At 37.3% G+C, this 19,546-nt stretch overlaps 1 protein-coding gene across 1 annotated transcript in view; it reads left to right on the plus strand.

Moving 5' to 3' along the window:
• Window positions 1–19,546, plus strand: part of DNAH14 (dynein axonemal heavy chain 14) — a 400,020-nt gene that overhangs the window by 291,043 nt on the left and 89,431 nt on the right. The window contains exon 55 of the mRNA XM_037737730.1: window positions 13,343–13,540. Coding sequence (XP_037593658.1) covers window positions 13,343–13,540 — 198 coding nt within the window. The remainder of the gene's footprint in view (window positions 1–13,342; window positions 13,541–19,546) is intronic.

The following is a 19,546-nucleotide window of genomic DNA, read 5'->3' on the forward strand; positions in this document are numbered from 1 at the left end:
CTTAATTAAGAATGTTTAAGACAGGGCCGGGCATGATGGCTCATGCCATAATTCCAACACTTTGGGAGGCCAAGGCAGGTGGATCACAAGGTCAGAAGATTGAGACCATCCTGGCGAACATGGTTAAACCCCATCTCTACTAACAATACAAAACTTAGCTGGGCCTTGTAGCATGTGCCTATAATCCTAGCTACTCAGGAGGCTGAGGCAGGAGAATTGCTTGAGCCAGGGAGTTGGAGGTTGCAGTGAGCCAAGATTGTGCCACTGCACTCCAGCCTGGTGACAGAGCAAGACTCAGTCTTAAAAAAAAAAAATAGTTAAAACAGATAAGAAATAATAAAATAATCATTATTTAGATTGAATGGCTCAAATGAGATAAGTTTAATTTAGTAAAAAAGTAAAAGAAGAAATCATAATGAATATTAAAAGCAAATATTACATAGTTCAACTGGATTATATTGTTGAACTGCCAGAACTACCAGAGGGTAAGAAAACTAATGTTAATTAGTATTTCAATATAAGGCATTTGTTTAAAAGATTGTTGTATACAATCTATCACATAAATGCTCACTTTTCAACAAAAATTACAAGACATGAAAACAGATAACATGTGAGCTATACATAGAGAGAGAAAGTAGTCAATAGGAACTGTATTGAAGGGGATCCAGATGTTGGGCTTAGCAGAGATCTGAAATACAGCTCTTATAAATATACTCAAAAAGCCTAAAGGAAAATGTATATATTTTAAATTAAAGAAAGCATACAAAAATGACTCTTCAAATAAAGAATACCAATAAAGGGATATAAATTATTTTATAAATTGGAATTTCTGGGATTGAAAATTAAAATAAGTGAAATGAAAACTTCACTAGAGAGGCTCAACTGCAGATTTAAGTTGGCAGAAAAGAGAATTCACAAACTTAAAGATCTATAAAACTTATCCATGCTAAAGAAGAGAAAGAGAAAAATGAAGAAAAAAACAAAGCATCGAAGACCTAAGAGACATTATCAAATGTATCAAAATATGCTTATTGAGACTCCCAGAAAGAGAAGAAATAGAAGGGAACAGAAAAGATTTCATAGAAACAGTGCCCCAATACATTAATCTTCACATACAAGAAGTTCAATGACTGCTCAAGAAAGACTAAGCAGAGTAAACACAAGTCGATTTACACCTATACGCATCATAGTTAAACATTTAAAGACAAGGAGAAAATCATGAAGGCAGCAAGAGAAAAATGACTTCTTATGTACTAGGAATTCCCAATAAAATTTACAGCTCACTTCTCATCAGACACCATGGAGACCAGAAGACATTGCAGCAGCACATTCAAAGAGATAAAAGGGGAAAAAAATCTCACAAATTTTATGTTCAATAAATCTATTTTAAAAATGAAATAAAGATATTTCCAGCTAGATATCTCTGATAATTTGTTACAGAAAAGACTAAAGTAAATTTTTAGGGTAAAAGTGAAAGACACCAAATGGTAACTTAAATCCATGTGAAGAATAATGAGCACCACTAAGAGCAATTACATAGGTACATACAGGGCAGTGTGTTCGTTTTCTATGGCCTATGAAACACATTATTGCAAATATGGCAGCTTAGAAAAATTTATTATCATACAGTTTTGTTTTCCCAGCTTAATTTTTTTTTATTGTACTTTAAGTTCTGGGGTACATGTGCGGATCTTGCAGGATTGTTGCACAGGTATACACGTGCCATGGTGGTTTGTTGTCTCCATCCCCCCGTCACCTACATTAGGCATTTCTCCCAGTTTTATCCCTCTCCAACCTCCCTGCACCCTGCTGTCTCTTCCCTAGCCCCCACCCTCCAACGGACCCCAGCGTGTGATGCTCTCCTCCCTGTGCCCATGTGTTCTCATTATTCAACACCCACCTATGAGTGAGAACATGCGATGTTTGATTTTCTGTTCTTGTGTCAGTTTGCTGAGAATCATCATTTCCAGATTCATCCATGTCCCTACAAAGGACACAAACTCATCATTTTTTTAAGGCTGCATGGTATTCCACGGTGTATATGTGCCACATTTTCTTGGTCCAGTCTATCACGATTGGCCTTTGGGTTGGTTCCAGGTCTTTGCTATTGTAAACAATAGGTTGGAGAAGTTCTCCTGGGTGATATCCTGAAGAATGTTTTCCAGCTTGGATTCATTCTCCCCATTACATTTGGGTATGCCAATCAAGCATAGATTATGTCTTTTCACATAATCCCATATTTCTTGGAGGATTCGTTCACTTCTTTTCACTCTTTTTTCTCTATTCTTGCCTTCTGGTTTTATTTCATTGAGTTAATCTTCAATCTCTGATATCCTTTCTTCTGCTTGATCGATTCAGCTATTGAAACTTGTGTATGCCTTGAGAAGTGCTCATGCTGTGTTTTTCAGCTCCATCCAGTCATTTATGTTCTTCTCTAAGCTGGTTATTCTAGTTAGCATTTCTTCTAACCTTTTTTCAAGGGTTTTAGTTTCTTTACATTGGGTTAGAACATGTTCCTTTAGCTCAGAGAAGTTTGTTATTACCCACATTCTGAAGCCTGCTTCTGTCAATTCATCAAACTGACTGGATGGAGATCCAATTTTGTTCCCTTGCTGGTGAGGAGTTATGATCCCTGGAGGGGGAGAGGCATTCTGGTCTTTGATGATTTCATCCTTTTTGCACTGGTTTCTTCCCATCTTCATGGGTTTATCTATCTGTTCTTTGAAGTTGGTGATTTCGAATGGGGTCTCTGAGTGGACATTCTTTCTGTTGATGTTGAAGCTATTTCTTTTTGGTTTTTAGTTTTCCTACTAGCAGTCAGGCCCCTCTGATGCATGAGGCTTTTTTTTTTTTTTTTTTTTTTTTTTTTTATTATGCAGAGGTCAGGGAGCTGCTTGAGGAGGCAGTCTGTCAGTCTGTCCCTTGTCTGCCTGCAGAGGCACTGCTGGGTTGCCTCGGACTCAGCCCAGCTGCTGTGTAGGCTTCCTCTGGCTTTTGTTTACACAGGTGAGATTAGATCCGCCTTCACAGCGACAGATGCCCTTCCCACCATCAAGCTCTATTGTCCTGGGATGAGCTTGAACTGATGTTCTGGCTGTGAAACTCTCAAGCAAGAGGGCTTCAATTTGCTGGTCTTTGTAGGGATGGGACCTGCTAAGCCGTATCACCTGTCTCCCTGCTTTCAACTCTCCCTCTTTTTGGATGGCAGGTAGATATCTCCTGCAGGCGCTCTTGGTGCTCACCAAAACCTGTGCCCTGTTCTGTGCCAACAACTCATGGCACCAGGCTGGCAGCACTTCTCAGCCCAGCAGCGTTCTCCCGGACTGTATTTGAATGTTGGCCTACCTTGCTAGGTTGGTGAAGTTCTCCTGGATAATATCCTGAAGAGTGTTTTCCGGCTTGGATTCATTCTTCCTGTCACATTCAGGTACACTGATCAAACGTAGATTAAGTCTACGGACTGTGGGTTGCAAAGGGCACAGGAGAAGCACCATCTCTGGACCGGAATGCCGAGGGAGTAAAGTCCCTGATCCTCTAGTTGGTTGCACTTCCTGGTGGGCAGTGCCCCGCCCTGCCTCAGTTTTCATTCCCTGGGCTATACCCGCTGTCCAACCAGTCCATTGAAATAAACCTGGTACTTCAGTTAGAAATGCAGAGATCACTCGTCTTCCGCATCTCTCTCACTGTAAACTGCACTCCGGAGCTGTTCCTATTCAGCCCTCTTAGTGGAAGTCTTATCTTACAGTTTTGGGATTAGCAGTATGAATGGAACCCAGTGAGCCAAAATCCAGGTATAGGCATGACTGCATTACTTTCCAGAGACTCTAAGGGAGAATCTGTTCCTTTTCTTTTACTAGTTTCTATAGGCTTTCTGCATCCCTTGGCTCATGACTGCTTTCATTCATCTGTAAAGCCAGCAACATCACATCTCTTTGACGCTTCATCAGTCATAACATCTTTCTCTCTCTGACCAAAGCTGGAAAAGGCTTTCTGCTTTCAAGGACTAATGTGATTTAGACTGGGCCCAGCTGGATAATCTCACCATGATTAAGATCTTTGATCTTAATGATGTCTATGAAGTCTCTTGCCATGTAATATAATATATTCATAGGTTCCAGAGATCATGATGGGGACATATTTAGGGGGAATAGGGGTGCCAAGTGCATTACTCTGCCTACCACAGACTATATAAATATATATTTTTCTTTACTCTTAACTGCTTTAAAAGATAATCATGTGAAATGATAGTTATAAAACTATTGTCAGGCTTATAATATATAAAGATGTAATATATGTAACAAATAGCACAAAAGAGGATGGAGGAAATTGGGTTATATTGAAGAAAACTGTCTACATTTTACTGGAATTGTTAGTATGAATCTAAAATAGATTGTGATTAAAAATAAAAATAGATTGTGATAAATTAAGATACATAATGTAATTCAGTTATGCAAGATGAACAAGTTCTGGAGAACTAATGTACAGTATGATAATGATAGTTAACAACATTGTATTGTATGCTTGAAATTTGTTAAGAGAGTAGATCTTGATATTTATACACACACACACACACACACACACACACACACACACAATGGTAACTATGTAGAGGTAGTGGTTATTTTAAATAGTGATCGTGATGATCATTTAACAATGCACACATATATCCAAACATCAAGTTGTACACCCTAAATATATATATGGTTTTTATGTTACTATCATCTCAATAAAAATGTTAAAAATTCTCAAGGAAAAGGGATAGTTTAACTGTGAACCCAAGCAGGCCAGGGAAAAACACACTGATGGCAGACAAGTTTCAAAGAGAACAGAAGGAAAGCAGACCTGCAGGAGCTCCATGAGCCAGAGTTCCAGGCTATGAAATTTTGTGCCTGGCTGTGGTCTGGGCCTCGAGCCATCAGGCTTGATTCAAAGCTGTCAGGCCCCTTTTTTATAGGCATTTTTAAGGGAAGCTTTAGCTTCTTTTCTGTGGAAAGTTCCCATAGACTTGTCAGAGCTTAGACTCTGTCCAGTACTGGCAAGGAAGCTTGAATAATTTTATTTTATCATTTATCATCTGGTTACCCCAGAAGAAGGCCCTGAGGTAAGTGTTCAATGTTAATATGAGACGTGATCCTAGAAAGCAGGTAGAAGACTGAGAAAGTGAGACAGAAAAGAGGCAGTAATCAATACAGGGTACATTATCAGGCCAGTTACTATTGTGAGCAACTGGAAGTTAATTACATAAGGGAATCTCTAAGAAAAGGTGTAGGAAATGTGCCTCAGAAAGGTGAGAGGGCTGAAGTATTTGGCATATCTATGCAGCAATTTCAGTCAGCCATTATTGAGCATTGCTAAGGGTGAGTTTGATAGTTACTGCAGGGGCAAGCACAGAGATGCAGATACTGGTTAATCAACCTTTCATTTGTTTATTGGTCATTCAGGTCTTTTCTCTTCAGTGAATCATGCATTTGTATGTTTTGCCCATTTTTCTGTTAGGTTATCTTTCTCGTTGATTTGTAGGAGTTATTTATATATTCAGTTACTAATATTTTCTTCATTATATGTGTGGCAAATATAATTTTCCATATTATGGTTCATCTTTTTACCTTCTGGTATCATTCAATAAAAACTTATTATTTTTAATGTAGAAAAATAGAAGAGAACTAAAAATTTATATAATAAAAAAGCCAAGAAAAAGAAGATAGAACACTAGAAAATATTTAACACAAAAGAAGGGAGAAACAAAGGGAAAAAACACATGAGACGTATGGAAAATAGCAGTATGGCAGACAAGCCCCACATTGATCATGACATAAATATAAATGCATTAAAAACTCCAATAAAAATATAGAGATTATAAAACTAGATTTTTTAAAGAACAAAATCTGACTATATGCTATCAACAAAAGCCACATTTTAGATTAGAAGATGCAAAATGGCTGAAAACGAAAGGATGGGGAAAAATAATCCATGCAAACAATTACCATAAGAAAGTTGGAGAAGGTATACTAATATCAGACAAAGCAGACTTTCAGGAAAAAAATTAAGTGTTCTGAGACCAAAAAAAGACAAGCTATAATGATGAAAGGGTCAATGATCAGGAAGATATAACAGTTATAGGCATATACACACCTAATAACTTAGTGCCAAATACCTGGAGCCAAAATTGACAGAATTTAAGGGAGAAATAATTAATTTAACAGTAATGGTTGGATACTTCAGTACCCTCACTCATAATACTTGATAGAGAAACTAGACATAAAATCAGCAAGGATACAAAGACTTCAACAGTATTGTAAAACAACGTGAACTAATTGACATGATAGAAGACTCACCCAACAAAAGCAAAATACATATTCTTTTGAAGCAAACATGTAATATTCTCGAGGAGAGACCAAATGCAAAGCCATAAAACAAGGCTCAGTAAATTTCAAAGGATTAAAATCATACAAAGTATGTTCTTTGACCACAGTAGAACAAAATTAGAAATCCACAACAAAAGAAAAGTTGGAATATTAACAATTATGTGGAACTTTTACAGCATATTCTGGGTGAAAGAAGAAATTGCAGAGAAATTAGAAGATACTTTGAGATAAATGAAAACATAAAAACATAATACACCTAAAGCCATTCTTTGAGAGAAATTTATAGCTATAAATACCTATATTTAAAAAGAACAACCTCAAAGCAGTAACCTAACCTTTTGCCTTAGGAAAATACCAAAAGGAAAGAAAACCAAACCGAAAGCAAGCAGATGGAAGAAAATCATAAAGATTAGAGAAGAAAGTAGAGAATGTAAAACCAACTGGGAATATCAATAAAACCAAAAGTTGGTTCTTTGAAAAGGTCCACAAAGATGACAAGATACTTGTTAGACTGAAAAAAGGAAGAAAAGTCTCAAATTATTAAAATCAGGAATTAAAGAGGGAACATTACTATCAATACTGCAGAAATAGAAAAAGGTTATACAAGAATACTATGAACAATTATATGCCAACATATTAGATCACTTAGATGAAATGTCTTTCCTACCAATACATAAGTTACTGAAACTGAAGAATTAGAAAATCTAATACACCAATAACAAATAAGAAGATTAAATTAGGAATTTTAAAACTTCCCCCAAGGAAAAGCCCAGGGCCAAATGGCTTCACCCGAGGTTTCTACCAAACATTTAAGGAAGAATTAACACCATCCCTTCACAAACGATTCCAGAAAATAGAAGACGGAATACTTCCCAATTCATCTATGAGTTGAGTAACATCCTCATAACAAAAGTAGACAAAGTCATCAGAAGAAAAGAAAACTACAGACTAATATCCCTTATGAATATAGTGGAAAAAATTCTGAACAAAATCTTGACAACCAAAACCAGCAATGTATAGCAAGTATTATACACCCTAAGCAAGTGAGATTTACTGCAGGAATGCACATTTGGTTTAATATTTTTAAAAAATCATTAATGCAATATACCTATTAGTGGAATTAAAAGCAAAAACCACACAATAATTTCAAGAGATGCAGAAAAGCACGACAAAATTCAACACCATTTTTTTTACTCTCAGCAAAAAGGAAAAGAAGGAAGCTTCCTCAACCTAATAAAGAGCTTCTATGAAAAACTTAACAGCTAGCCTTATGCTTAACGTAAGGACGAAGTTAGCCTTATGCTGTTAGCCTTATGCTTAACAGTGAAGGACGAAGTGCTTTTCCCCTAACATTGAGAGCAAAGCAAGAATGTTTTGCCTTACAATTTCTCTTTAACACTGTAGCAGAGGTTCTAGCCAGTGTAGTTAGGTAAGAAATAGTGGGAAAGGAACATCCAGATTGGAAAAAATAAAGGAAGCAAACCCATCCTGATTCACATTCCACATGATCCTATTTGTGGAAACTCCTAAGGACAAAAAAACCCAATTAAAAATAAACAGATCGGGCGCAGTGGCTCACGCCTGTAATCCCAGAACTTTGGGAGGCCAAGGCAGGCAGATCACTTGAGTCTAGGAGTTCAAGACCAGCCTGGCCAACATGGTAAACTCTGTCTCTACAAAAATATGAAAATTAGCGGGTATGGTGGTGCATGCCTGTAATCCCAGCTACTTGGGAGGCTGAGGCAGGAGACTCGCTTGCACCCGGGAGGCAGAGGTTATAGTGAGACAAGATCACACCACTGCAGTCCAGCCTGGGTGATAGAGCAAGGCTCTGTCTCAAAAAATACAAATAAAAATAAACAGATGCTATCCCGATATGGTGGCTCATGCCTGTACTGCCAGCACTTTGGGAGGACAATGCAGGAGGATTGCTTGAGGCTAGGAGTTCAAGACCAGCCTGGGCAATATAATGACACCCCTTCTCTACAAAAATAGTAAAAAATTAGCCAGGCATGGTGGCATGTACATGTAGCCCCAGCTACTCAGGAGGCTGAGGCAGGAGAATCACTTAAGCCCAGGAATTCATGGCCGTAGTGAGCTATGATTGCACCACTGCACTCCAGCCTGGGTGACAGAGTGAGACCCTCTCAATAAAATAAATAAATAAATAAACAGTTACCTTTTTTATAGACGAATGGCATTTTATTGTACATATATACCACATTTTCTCTGTCCACTCTTCTGTTGATGGACATTTGACTTATTAGCTCTTGCGAATAGTACTGCAATAAGTGGCAACATGGAAGAGCCTGGAAGGCCTCATGTTAAGCAAAGTAAATCAGGCAAAGAGAGAACTACTGCATGTTCTCCCCTATATGAAAACGGAAAAAAATTTTGAACTCATGGAAGTAGAAAATAGAATTATGAGTATTAGAGACCAAGAAGAGGAGAGAAGGGGAGGACGGGAGAGTTTAGTTAATTACTACAAAATTATAGCTACACAGGAGGAATGAGTTCTGTTGTTTTACAGCACTGTAGGCTGAATATGGTTAGCTATAATTTATCGTGTATTTCCAAAATGCTAACGGAGAGGATTTTGAATGTTCACAACACAAAGAAAGGAAAATGTTTGAGGCGATAGATGTATTTACTCCAATTTGATCATTATACATTATGTGGTCATATGGAAATATCACTTTTTATCCCATAAATATGTACAATTATCACATGTCAACTAAAGGAAAAAGAAAATACCTCACAACAGCATATGAAAAGATGCTCAATATTAATTGTCACTGGGGAAACAATAATGAGATACCACTACATCCCTATTAAAGTGACCAAAATCCGAAGAACTGATAATAGCAATTACTGACAAAGATACAGAACAAGAGGAACTCTCATTCAGAGCTGGTGGAAATTCAAAATAGCACAGCCACTTTGGAAGACAGTTTAGCAGTTTCCTACAAAGCTAAACATAATCTTGCCATATGAGCCAGTAATCATGCTCCTACATATTTACCTAACTGATTTGAAAACTTACACCCACACAAAAACCTGCACAGGAATGATTATAGCAACTTTGTTCATAATCACCAAAAACTGGAAGCATGTAAGATTCCTTCAATAAAGCAAATGAATAAATACATTGTAGTAGCACATTGATACAATGGACTATTGTTCAGAGATAAAAATAAATGAGCTCTCAAGCCACAAAAAGACACGAGTGAATCTCAAATGTATATTGCTTAGTGAAAGAAGTCAGCCTGGAAAAGCGACATACTATACGATTCCAATTATATGATATTCTGGAAAAGGCAAAACTGTGAAAATGGTAAAAAATATTTGTTGCCTAAGGCTTTGGTGGAAAGAAAGGAAAGTGGAGCATGAGATTTTTTAGGATGGTAAAAATTCTGTATACTATAATGGTGAACACATGACGTTATATATTTGTGAAAGCCCATGGAACTTGATAACACAAAGAATGAGCCTTAATATATACAAATTTAGAAAAAAACTCATTTTGGAGTTCTGATAATCCCAGGATTAAATGCAGAATGTGAAAGAACAATAATCAAACCATGTTGCAAGTATGTGACACAAACTCACTGAAGAGGACTGGGGAAAAAGGAGCCAACATAAAAAGAAAGTAGTTTGCAACAATCTTGCATGTTCTTCACAGGTACCCCCAAACCTAAAATGCAATAAAAAAATAAAAAATAATAAAAATAAATAAAAATTTTAAAAAGCCAAACAGAAAAAAAAAAAGTAGTTTGGGGGTAAAGTTAACCATACCAATACCACAATACACATATACTGGAACTGAATAATGACGAAAATTGATGACAAGTGGTAAAACCAGTTTTCTCACTATTAGAGGGCAGAGCTAAGCAAGGGAAAAAGACTAGAGTAATCGTGTAGTGATGGAGTTGGCAACATAAATTGAACTTATGGTTAGCTTAATATAGGTGATTGGATATAGAAATTTTATAGGAATGTTTGTCTATAAGGGTTGGTATATAAACATTCATTTATTTTCTGTGTCAGCTGGGAGGGATTACAGGCAGTGATGCTCCAGTAGCAATGAATATACTTGGCTCCCAGATCTTGGTTTCCAATACTATTCTCCAATAAAAGGAACCAGGATTCCTTAGGAAAATTGCTGATTCTAGGACTGGGACAGGAAATGTACAATATGAGCCTGGAGAATCCTGTAGTGCTACAAATGAAGTGCTAAAATAATCATGGGGTTATGTCAGAGGGACACAAAAGCCAACTAAAAGGGTTCACAGTGGCCAAAGCTGGAGCAACAAAACAAAGAAGGTGGTATTGGGCCAGGGGTGGTGGCTCACGCCTGTAATCCTAATGCTTTGGGAGGCCGAGGTGGGCAGATCACGTGGTCAGGAGTTCGAGATCAGCCTGGCCAATATGGTGAAACCAAAAATACAAAAATTAGCCAGGTGTGGTGGCATGTACCTGTAATCCCAGCTACTCAGAAGGCTGAGGCGGAAGAATTGCTTGAACCCAGGAGGAGGAGGTTGCAGTGAGCTGAGACGGCACCATTGCACTCCAGCCTGGGTGACAGAGTGAGACTCCATTTTAAAAAACAAAAAAGAAAGTGGTATTAGATTATAATCCAAAGTGTGTAATAAATATCCATGGGTCCATACTGATATAAATAAATGACTAAATAAATACGTAGATGAGGGAGAATAGCCAAATCTCCCATTCAGAAGAAATCCACATAATGTATATAGGTAGTCTACCCTCAAGAAACTAGAGCATAACTCCTTACTCCTTCACTGCAGGCTGCACGTAATGACTTTCTCCCAAAGAGTACAGTATGGAAAGGGAGAAAAAAAGAGTAACTTCACAGTGGAGAAATATGATAAACATTACCTTATGTAGGTGATCAAGTTTACCATCAAAAGTGATAAATCATGGTGAGAGTATGTTCCTAGATATCATGTGATGAAAATAGCACTTTACCCATGTGATTTTCCTTCTAAGAACTTGTAACCCCAGTATAATCATGAGAAAAACAGCAGGAAAATCCTAGTTGAGTGACATTCCATAAAATACCCGATCAGAACTCCCTGAAACTCTTAAGGCCATCAAAAATAAGGAAAGTGTGAAAAACTGTCACAGCCAAGAGTAGCCTAAAGAGACTTGGTTACTAAATGTAATATAGTACCCTGGAGGAAATTCTGAAAGAGAAAAAGAACATTAGGTTAAAAACTAAGGCGATCTGAATAAAGTATGGACTTCAGTTAATAATAACATATTAATATTGGTTCATTAATGGTAACAAATGTAACATACTAATGTTAGATGCTAATAATAGGGGAAATTGGATTGGGATATATGACAGTTCCCCATACCATCTTGGTAATTTTTCTGTGAGTCTAAAACTCTTATAAAACAAGTTAATTTTTTGATGAACAATATATTTGAATAGATGTTTCACCAAAGACAATACATGAATGCTTAATAAGTCCATGAAAAGATGTTCAACTTCATTAGTCATTAGGGAAATGCAAATTAAAACCACAATGACATAATGCTAAATACCCACTTGAATGGCTATAATCGAAAAAATAGTTAATAACATGCATTAAAAAGATTGTGTATAAACTGAACTTTCATACCTGGCTTGTGGGAATGTAAAATAGTACAAATACTTTGGAAAATGATTTGGCTATTTCTTATAAAGTTTAACATAGATTTGCCACATAATTGAGCAATTCAATTTCTCTATCTCTACACAAGGAAAAATCAAACAAATGTCCACTCAAAGACTTGTATGCAAATATTCATAGCAGCATTATTCATAATAACGAAGAAGTAGAAACAATCCAAATGTTCATCAATAGATAAATAATATGTTCATACAATAGAATACCATTCAGCAATAAAAAGGAACAAACTACTGATACACATACAACATGAAAGAAATTATTACACTGAGTAAAATAAACCAGACGCATTAGACTTCCTGGTGTATAATTTCACTTATATGAAATGCCAGAAATAGGCAAAATCAATAGAGATGAAAACATATTAGTGATTGACTGGGTCTGAGGGTTGGATGGGGATTGACTGCCTGTGGCCTTGAAATATCTTTTTGGGGTAAAGGAGATTGTTCCGAAACTGGATTGTGATAAGGGTTGCATAAGTCTGTAAATGTACTCGAAAGCATTGAATTACACACTTAAAACAGGTATAAACTGTAAATTACACCTAAATAAAGCTGTCTTTAAAACAATAATTACTCGGCCGGGCGCGGTGGCTCAAGCCTGTAATCCCAGCACTTTGGGAGGCCGAGGCGGGTGGATCACGAGGTCAAGAGATCGAGACCATCCTGGTCAACATGGTGAAACCCCGTCTCTACTAAAAATACAAAAAATTAGCTGGGCATAGTGGCACATGCCTGTAATCCCAGCTACTCAGGAGGCTGAGGCAGGAGAATTGCCTGAACCCAGGAGGCGGAGGTTGCGGTGAGCCGAGATCGCGCCATTGCACTCCAGCCTGGGTAACATGAGTGAAACTCCGTCTCAAAAAAAAAAAAAAAAAAAATTACTTTGCCATTATTCCCCAAGAACATTTATTAAGTACCTGTTGCTCAAAATAAAAACGAAAAGATCTATCTAGTTACTTATAAATGAAGAAGCAAATATTGACAATGACATAAAGGTGGTTTATAAGCCTATCTCTGCTATCTTTCAAGATTAGGTTATCTTTCCAGTGAAATTTTCTCATATATTTTAAGAAGCTATGAAAATATTGAATAGATAAGTGCCTTTTAAAAATTTTGATAAAGTATTTAAATTATGTACAATATGTCTCCAAAAAAGATTAAAAATGGCTTGAGGTATTTTTACTGTCAAAATTTCTAGCACAAATGATAAACAAAAAATTATGCATTGAAAGATTCCCAGAAAATATATGTCATATGTTAAATTTCTTTTCTCCCAAAGATCGGAATAGATGGATGTGGGAAAAAAACATGTGCAACCTTGGCCTGTTATTTGACAGATAACAAACTATACCGAGTGCCTGTATCTCACAACTGTGCCTACGTCGAATTCAAAGAAGTCTTTAAAAAGGTGTTTATTCATGCAGGATTAAAAGGGAACCCCACTGTTCTGATGGTTCCCAATTTAAACATAGAACAAGTAAGTACTTCTTGTCTTTGTTATTTGCTAAAGTTCAATATCTATGTGGATACCGCTCCCTAGAAATTTAATATTTGAAAAGAAAACAAGAAAATATTTATCAATGGTTCTGTTAGCCTACAATAACAGTTTTTTGCAGCATTCTATGTTCTTATCCAGTCATAGCCCACAGAGTTTATATATTTGTAATGATGCCGTAGATAGTTCTGAAAAAACATTTCAATGAAAGTATTTTCTATGTCATTGTCATTTTCATTTTAATTGACAGATTGGAAGTAATTTGTATATGTAGCTGAAATCATCTGTCTTATATCAGAACTACCTTTATAATCTGTATTTTTAACACCCCTCCAACTATATCCAGTATCTGTAATCTACAGTTAGTTATGTAATCTAAAATGCGCTCTTACAGCATCCAGGCTTCTGTTTCTATCACTCTTCTTCTGCTCTAATTTCACTGTCAGATGTAGGACTTTCCCTACAGAATATGTTATTTTTGTCATGTATATATTTTTGCATATATTTCCTCCAAGTCTATGGCTTGGCTATTTATTTTCAAGTTAAATTACATTTTTAAATTGACATATGATAATTGTACTTGTATTTATGGGGTATGTGATGTTTCAATCCATATAAGATCAGATTTGGGTAATTCGCATATTCATTATCTTTATCATTTTGTGTTAGGAGCATTCAGTTATCCTCCTTCTAGCCAATTGACACTATGTAATATATTACTGTTATGTATAGTTATCCTACAATGCTGTAGGACAGTAGAACTTATTCCTCCTATCTAGCTGTAATTTTGTATCCCTTAACAAATCTCTCCCTATACTTATCTTCTTTCCCCTACCTTTCCCAGCTTGTAGTATCCTCTGTTCCACTTTTTACTTCTGTGAGATCCACTTCCTTTTAACTTTTATATATGATTGAGAGGATGTGGCATTTAACTTTCTGTTCCTGGCTTACTACACTTAACATAATCATGTTGCCACAGTGGCAGGATTTCATTCTCTTTCATGGGTGAACTGTATTCTGTGATGTATATAGACCATATTTTCTTGAGTCATTTATTCACTGGTGAACACTTAGGTAGATTCTGTATCTTGGCTATTGTGAAAAGAGCTGTTATAAACATGAGGGTGCAGATGTTACTTGAATATACTGATTTCCTTTTCTTTGGATAAATGCCCAGAAGTGGGATTGCTGGATCTTATAATCATTTTATTTGTAGTTTTTGTTTTGTTTTGAGACAGGGTCTTGCTCTGTCACCCAGGCTGAAGTGCAGTGGTGCCATCATGGCTCAATGACGCCCTGACTTCCAAGGCTCAAGTGATTCTCCCACCTCAGCCTCTCAAGTAGCTGACACTACAAGACTACACCACCACACCCAGCTGATGTTTTAATTTTTTTACAGAGGTGAGGTCTCACTGTGTTGCCCAGGCTTATGTGTAGTTTTTTAAGGAACCTCCATACTATTTGCCATAGTGGCTGTACTAGATTGCATTCCCACCAACAGTATACAAGAGTTCCCTTTTCTCCAAATCTTCACTAGCGTTTGCTATTTTTTTTTTTTTTATCTATTTGTTGATAGCCAACCTGACTAGAGAGAGATGATAGCTCATTGTGGTTTTGATTTGCATTTTCCTGATAATTAGTGATATTGAGCATTTATTCATTTTTTGGCCATTTGTATGTCTTATTCTAAGAAATGTCTGTTCAGATCATTGGCCCATTTTTTAAATCAGGTTTGATTTTGTTTTTTTGTTCTTTATTTTTTGTTTTTGCTGTTAAGATGTTTGAGTTACTTGTATATTCTAGATATTTCCTATTGAATGAATTATTTGCATATATTTTCTCCCATTCTATAGTTTGTCTTTTCATTCATGTTTTTCCTTTGCTGTGCAGAAGAAAATTTACCATGCTTTTTAATTTGATATAATTCCACATGTTTATTTTTGCTTTTGTTGCCTGTGCTTTTGAAGTCTTATTTATAAATTCTCTTCCAAGACAAATGTTCTGAAGTATTTCATTTATGTTTTCTTCTGGTAGTTTTATAGTTTCAGGTCTTACATTTAGCTCTTTAATTCATTTTGAGTTGATTATTGTATAGGGTGAGAGATGGAGGTCTACTTTCATCCTTTGTATATGGATATTCAACTTTCTTAGCACCATTTATCAAACACTGAATTTTTTTCCATTGTGTGTTCTCAGAGCATTTGTCAAAAATGGGTTGGCCATAGATACATGGGTTAATTTATAGGTTCTCTATTCTATTCCATTGCTCTATGCATCTGTTTTTGTTCCCATACATGCTGTTTTGGCTACTATAGCTTTATAATGTATTTTGAAATCTGGTAGTGTGATGCCTCCAACTTTGTTCTTTTTGCTCAGAGTTGCTTTGGATTTTTGAGGTATTTTGTGGTTCCATTTGAATTTTAGGAATTTTTTCTATTTCTGTGAAGAATACCGTTGGTATTTTTCAGAGATTGCAAGAAATCGATAGATTGCTTTGGGTAGTATGGTCATCTTAACAATACTCGTTTTTTTGATTCATGAACATGGATGTCTTTCCATTTGTTTCTACCCTTTTCAATTTCTTCTATCAGTGTTTTATGGTTTTCCTTGCAGAGTTCTTTCACCTTCTTGGTTCAAATTTATTCCCAAGTATTTTATTTCATTTTATTTATTGTGTTATTCTAAATGGGATTGCCTTTTTAATTTCTTTTTTGGCCTAGTTTGCTGTTCATATATAGAAACATTACTGATTTTTGTATCCTGCACCTTTGCTGCATTCACTTATCAGTTCTAAGAGTTTTTTGTCAACCTCATAAAAAAGTGGGCAAAGGACATGAACAGACACTTTTCAAAAGAAGACATACATGTATCCAACAATTATATTTTAAAAAGCTCAACATCACTGATTGTTAGAGAAATACATACAAAACTATAATGAGATACCATCTAACACCAGTCAAAATGGCTACTATTCAAAATTCAAAAAATAACAAATGCTAATGAGGTTGTGGAGAAAAAAGAATGCTTATACACTGTTGGTGGGTGTGTAAATTGCTTCAGCCATTGTGGAAGACAGTGTGCCAGTTCCTCAAAGACCTAAAGACAGAAATGCCATTCAACCCAGAAATCCCATTACTGTGTATATACGAAAAGGAATATAAATCATTCTATTATAAAGAAACATGCATGTGTATGTTCACTGCAGCACTATTCACAATAGCAAAGACATGGAATCAACCTAAATGTTCGTCATTGATAGGCTGGATAAAGGACATGTGGTACATATACACCATGGAATACTATGCAGTCATAAGAAAAAAAGACAAGACCATATCCTTTGCTGGGACATGGATGGAGCTGAAGGCCATTATCCTTAGCAAACTAATACAGAAACAGAAAACCAAATACTGTATGTTCTCACTTATAAGTGGGGGTTAAATGATAAGAAGAACAAATGGACACCTAGAGAGGAACCATACACAATGGGGCCTTTCAGAGTGTGAAGAATTTATGCAGTGTATTATGTTTATTGATTTGCATATGTTGAACCATCCTTGCATTCCTGACATAAATCTCAGTTGATAATGGTGTATTATCTTTTTGATGTGTTGTTGGATTCAGCTTGCTAGCATTTTGTTGAGGACTTTTGTATCTAGGTTCATCAGGAATATTGGCTTGTCATTTTCCTTCTTTATCATGTCCTTGTCTGGTTTTGGTATCAGGGTTATGCTGACCTCATAGAATGAGTAAGGGATAATTTTATTTTTAATATTTTTGGAATAGGTTGAGAGTAATTAATATTAATAGATCTTTAATAGTTTGATAGAGACCGGGAGCAGTGTCTCACACCTGTAATCCCAGCACTTCGGGAGGCCAAGGCAGGCAGATCACATAAGGTCAAAAGTTCAAGACCAGCCTGGCCAACATGGCAAAACCTAATCTCTACTAAAAGTACAAAAAAAAAAAAATTAGCTGGGTGTGTTGGCAGGTACCTGTAATCCCAGCTACTTAGGATACTGAGACAGGAGAATCACTTGAACCCAGGAGGCAGAGGTTACCATGGTGCCACTGCACTCCAGCCTGGGCCACAAAGCAAGACTCCATCTTAAAAAAAAAAAAAAAAAAAAAAATAGGGACTTCCAGCAAGATGGCTGAATTGGAACAGCTCCTGTCTGCAGCTCCCAGTGAGAGATCAATGCAGGAGGTGAGTGATTTCTGCATTTCCAACTGAGGTACCTGGTTCATCTCATTGGGACTGGTTGGAGAGTGGATGCACCTAACAGAGGGTGAGCTGAAGCAGGGTGTGATGACACCTCATACGGTAAGCACAAGGGGTGAGGGAACTCCCTCTCCTAGCTAAGGGAAGCCATTAGGGACTGTACCATGCACTCCAGCCCAGATACTGTGCTTTTACCACAGTCTTTGCAATCCACAGGCCAGAAGATTCCCTCTGGTACCTATACCACCAGGCCCCTGGGTTTCAAGCACAAAACTGGGTGGCTGTTTGGGCAGATACTGAGCTAGCCACAGTTTTGTCTTTTTTTTTTTTTATAGCCCACGGGCTCCTGGAATGCCAGTGAGACAGAATTGTTCACTCCACTGGAAAGGGGGCTGAAGCCAGGGAGGGAAGTGGTCTGGTTTGGTGGGTTCCACCACCATAGAGCCTAGAGAGCTCAGATCCACTGGCTTCAAATTCTTGCTGCCAGCAAAGCAGTCTGAGCTTGATCTGGGATGCTCGAGCATGGTGGGGGGAGGGGTGTCCACCATTGCTGAAGCTTGAGTAGGTGGTTTTCTCCACACGGTATAAACAAAGCCACTGGAAAGTTCAAACTGGGCAGAGCCCACTGCAGCTCAGCAAGTCCTCTGCAGCCCAACTGCATCTCCTCTCTGGGTAGGGCAGCTCTGAAAAAAATGGCAGCAGCCCTAGTCAGGGACTTATAGATAAAACCCCCATCTCCTTGGGACAAAGCACCTGGGGAAAGGGGTGGTTGTGAGTGCAGCTTCAGCAAACTTAAACATCCCTCCTGACATCTCTGAAGAGAACAGCAGATCTCCCAGCATAGCATTCGAGCTCTGATAATGAACAGGCTGCCTCCTCAAGTGGGCTGCTGATCCCCATGTACCCAGACTGGGAGACACCTCCCAGTAGGGGCTGACAGATACCTCATACAAGAGAGCTCTGGCTGGTATCTGGCAGGTGCCCTTCTGGGATGAAGCTTCCAGAGGAAGGAACAGGCTGTAATCTTTGCTGTTCTGTAACCTCTGCCATTAATACCCAGACAAACAATATGGAGTGGACTTCCAGCAAATTCCAGCAGACTTGCAACAGAGGGGCCTGTTAGAAGGAGAACTAACTAACAGAAATGAATAGCATCAACGTCAACAAAAAGGACATCTGCTCAGAAGCCCCATTCAAAGGTCACCGACTTCAAACCAAAGGTAGATAAATTCATGAAGATGGGGAGAAACCAGCGCAAAAAGGCTGAAAATTCCAAAAACCAGAATGCCTCTTCTCTTCCAAAGGATTACAACTCCTCACCAACAAGAGAACAAAACTGTACAGAGAATGAGTTTGATGAATTAACAGAAGTAGGCTTCAGATGGCAGGTAATAACAAACTCCTCTGAGCTAAAAGAGCATGTTCTAACCCAATGCCAGGAAGCTAAGAATCTTGTGAAAAAATATTCTTCTGGGTAGAAGAAATGCTAACTAGAATAACCAGTTTAGAGAAGACTGTAAATTACCTGATGGAGCTGAAAAATGCAGCATGAGAACTTACTGAATCATACACAAGTATCAATAGTCAAATCAATCAAGTAGAAGAAGGATATCAGAGATTGAAGATCAACTCAAAGAAATAAAGTGAGAAGACAAGATTAGAGAAAAAAGATTGAAAAGAAACAAAGCCTCCAAGAAATATGAGACTATGTCAAAAGATCAAATCTACATTTGATTTGTATATCTGAAAGTGACAGGGAGAATAGAACC

Source organism: Cebus imitator, unplaced genomic scaffold (genome assembly GCF_001604975.1).
Source record: "Cebus imitator isolate Cc_AM_T3 unplaced genomic scaffold, Cebus_imitator-1.0 Scaffold42, whole genome shotgun sequence".
Classification (NCBI taxonomy): Eukaryota; Metazoa; Chordata; class Mammalia; order Primates; family Cebidae; genus Cebus; species Cebus imitator.